The sequence below is a fragment of the Frankliniella occidentalis genome, unplaced genomic scaffold (assembly GCF_000697945.3).
Source record: "Frankliniella occidentalis isolate FOCC.00 unplaced genomic scaffold, Focc_3.1 Scaffold5, whole genome shotgun sequence".
NCBI lineage: Eukaryota > Metazoa > Arthropoda > Insecta > Thysanoptera > Thripidae > Frankliniella > Frankliniella occidentalis.
Window position 1 is genome coordinate 1,918,530 of NW_026267135.1, and position 3,731 is coordinate 1,922,260.

The 3,731-nt window shown below is 49.2% G+C and overlaps 2 protein-coding genes across 2 annotated transcripts in view; both read left to right on the forward strand.

Annotated features, from left to right (window-relative positions):
• LOC113212836 (uncharacterized) overlaps positions 1–3,731 on the forward strand; it is a 44,144-nt gene that overhangs the window by 23,824 nt on the left and 16,589 nt on the right. The gene's annotated exons all lie outside the window — the stretch shown is intronic.
• Positions 7–2,940, forward strand: LOC113212838 (zinc finger protein 26-like). Its single transcript, XM_052270182.1, has 2 exons — positions 7–595; positions 678–2,940. The coding sequence occupies exon 2, from the start codon at positions 798–800 to the stop codon at positions 2,157–2,159; it is 1,362 nt and encodes a 453-aa protein (XP_052126142.1). The 5' UTR covers positions 7–595; positions 678–797; the 3' UTR covers positions 2,160–2,940.

Here is a 3,731-nt window from a genome sequence, read left to right on the forward strand (position 1 = left end):
GCGCCGGCAGAGTCTGGCGGAGATAAGACACACAGAATTAGCAGGCCGTAAGGGCGCCATGGCCCTCCAGAGCGGGGCGAGGGAGGGGGACACCCGTGACGCGAGAGGGCTGCGGTGCTGTGCAACGAGATAGAGCACCTAGTGTGGCAGTGACGGCCCTTCCTGTGTCTGTCTCTACCCGACCTGTCTGTAAGGAATGGTCTTTCGATATCCCCAAAGTATTCTTGATTTCCTCCCCATTTATTTCACACCAAAGCTGCCAAAGTGCCAGAAATAAGCCACCGACTATCTTTCGCCGGCCGGCTGGACTAATGTTCGTGAAATTCCGGAAAGACGGGAGGAACTAGACCTGTTGTATTCGTCCCAGCCAGAGGTCTCGCTTTTCTACTCCCAGTCTCGCAGATTACAGACCAGGGCTGCGTTGTTGGCGCCAGTGTAGGAGACAGATGGACCGAAAGTGCAGGGCTAGCGGTATGCGAGGCGGGCGCGACTGGAGGACGCCTCTGCCAGGAGCGCGGACAGCCAGTCGAGGCTGGGCAAGCAGCCACTGCAGTCGCCGGTCTAAAACACGGAGGATTATGCAGCTTGCTAAACGGTGCGTCGGTGTTTCGGGGCCTTGAGGGGTAGTTGTTTCAGAAATTGGTCGTGTTTTAATTCGAGTCTTTTATCCTACAGAGACTACGAGCAAACGGCGTTTTAAGAATTTTACCTCCAACAGTGGTGTGTGCATGTACTCTCATGAGTACAGTGATAACAAGAAAAGCTCGTCATTCAATTACAAACGGACAATTTAAAAAATGACGTTTGAATGTTCTGTGTGCAACAAAAAATTAAAAACAGGTCAAGGTCTTCGTGTACATCTTCAAACGCACACAGGCGAACGGCCATTTGAGTGTTCGGTGTGCAACAAGAAATTTGTGGCAAGAAATAATCTCCGATTACATTTCCGCACACACACCGGAGAAAATCCCTTCGAGTGTTCTATGTGCGACAAGAAATTTAAGACAAGTAGCAATCTCTGTAAACATTTCCGAATGCACACAGGAGAACGACCCTTTGAGTGCTCTGTGTGTAACAAGAAATTTACGCAAAAAAGTATTCTTCAAAGCCATATCAAAACTCACACAGAAGAAAGACCCTTCAAGTGTTCTCTGTGCAGCAAGAAATTTACGATAAGTTCTAATTTCCGTAGACATTTTCGTACGCACACCGGAGAAAAGCCCTTCGAGTGTTCTGTGTGCAACAGAAAATTTACCACAAGTGATGGTGTCCGTTCTCATCTCGTAACTCACACAGAAGAAAGGCCATTCGAGTGTTCTGTGTGCGATAAGAAATTTAAGACAAGTGCAGTTCTGTGTGGACATGTCCGAACACACGCGGGAGAACGGCCCTTTGAGTGCCCCGTGTGTAACAAGAAATGTAGTGATCTACAAACCCATCTCCGGACTCACACAGGAGAAAAGCCCTTCGAGTGCTCAGTGTGCAACAGACAATTCAGCAGCAATAGTGGTCTTTCGAGCCATCTCCGAACTCACACAGGAGAAAAACCCTTTAAGTGTTCTGTGTGCAACAAGGAATTCTCGCAAAGTGTTTCTCTCCGTACTCATTTCCGAATACACACAGGAGAAAATCCCTTCGAGTGTTCTATGTGCGACAAGAAATTTAAGACAAGTAGCAATCTCTGTAAACATTTCCGAATGCACACAGGAGAGAAGCTCTTCGAGTGCTCAGTGTGCAACAAGAAAGTTACCACGAATTATGGTCTCCGTTGCCATCTCAGAACTCACACAGGAGAAAGACCCTTCGAGTGTTCTGTGTGCAACAAGAAATTTAGGCAAAAGGGTGCTCTTCGAGGTCATCTCAGACTTCACACAGGCGAGCGTACCTTCGAGTGTCCTGTGTGCAACAAGAAATTTAGTCAAGACCCTGGACTTCGAAGCCATCTCAGAACTCACACAGAAGAAATGCCCTTCGAGTGTTCTGTTTGCAACAGAAAATTTGCCAGCAGTAGTGGTCTTCAGTGCCATGTCAGAACCCACACAGATGAAAGGCCTTACCAGTGTTCTGTGTGCAGCAAAAGATTTATGACAGCAGGTGGCCTTCGTCGACATTTTATTGGAATGCATACTGTAGCTAGTGGTTCACAGGGACCTGATTAAACTCTTGTGAGATAAATGACTTGTTTGGTGTACTATGTACTGTGTGATTGAAGGAACATGTTTTAAGTTTGACATTCGATCTGCTTGTATCTACACTAGCTTTGCTGTAAATCGTATGTGCTTTTAATCTGTTTTTTTTTTAAAACATAAAATACAAAAGGAAACTGTTAGCATGGAGCGTTCATTGTAGTTTCAGTACTTTGATCTCATTGCTGAGCTTAACCTGAACTTGAAATTAAACTTTAGCTTTAAATGCTCAGCTCTGTCAGAAAGCGCAAGGGGAGACCGCCCGGAAGACGGCGTGAGGTGAGGTGGACAGGCATGCAAACAAAATCGGGAAAACATTTTAATTTTAGCGCGCCGCAGGCCAAGGTAGACGCACATGTAGCTCAGCTTCACACGGTTTTAACGTGCGTCTACCTTGTAATTGTTAATGGTGACTGTTTGCAGTCGTCGTCACCATCATGATCATACATTGAGTCTAATTAGCTTCTCTCATTATTTTTTTGTGAGTTTTGCTCGCACCTGGGTGTAGTCTTTTTAGGATAATGGTCCCGCCCGAACCCGCCCGCCCGTTCGCTTTCAAAGAACCGCGCGCGCCGCCCGCACCGCCCGCTCCCCCTCTCCCCTCGTCGTCTCCTCCTCGTTTTACACGCCGCCCCTGTTCTCCCCTGAGACTGAGACCACCACCTCCCAACCGCGCCCTAGCTCCGCGGCCCGCGGCGGCTGAGGCTCTCGGCTCGACTCGGCTCGACTCGGCCACCTTGTCGGCTCGATTCGGCCGCGCCCGTCTTGTGCAGCGAAGACGAATCGGCCCGCGATAAACACCCATCGGCGTGTGCACTCCATCACAGGGGCCGAAAACGGAATCTCGGGCGAGTATTCTAGGGTATACTAGCGCGGCCGCGGGCGCAGCTCAGCCACACACACTCAGAGAAAAGATTACATGGGCAGCTAAAAAATTTGCTATATATGGACAGCTAACTTTTGGAGCTACGCAGCTAAAAGTTAGCGTGGTAGCTCCACCGGTTTGCTCTGGAGCTATTGTGTTAGTAGTACAGCTAACTTTTTGCTGTACAGCTCCGAAAATTAGTTGTCCACATACAGCAAATGTTTTAGCTGCAAATGTAATTTTTTTTCTGAGTGCACTCTCAGGGGTGGGTCCAGGGCTAACTTACTTCACTGGCATAAAGTGAAAAGGGCGTAAGTCCAATGAAAAGTCCGTGGACTTACGCCCTTTTCACTTTTCACCCGTGACTTACGCCTCCGTGTGTCGCTTTACTCTAGAGAGGCGCGTGCCGAGCGTCCGGCGAGGCGTGAAGGGTAAATCAAGTCCGGTCGAACGACGAGAGAGTTTCCACACCTCTCTCTCTATCTCTCTCTCTATCTCTCTCTCCGCAGTGCTCGCTCATTGAGCAGGGAATGCTAATTCCATCCGCACAGGGACGACGCCGCCCAGCCCACCTCCTCCGACCCCACACCAGTACAGCTGCACAATGCCAGGCGTACCGCAACAGCACCCACCGGTCATAAAAGTTCAAAAGTTAGCAGATGGCCAGGCGGGGCGGGGCG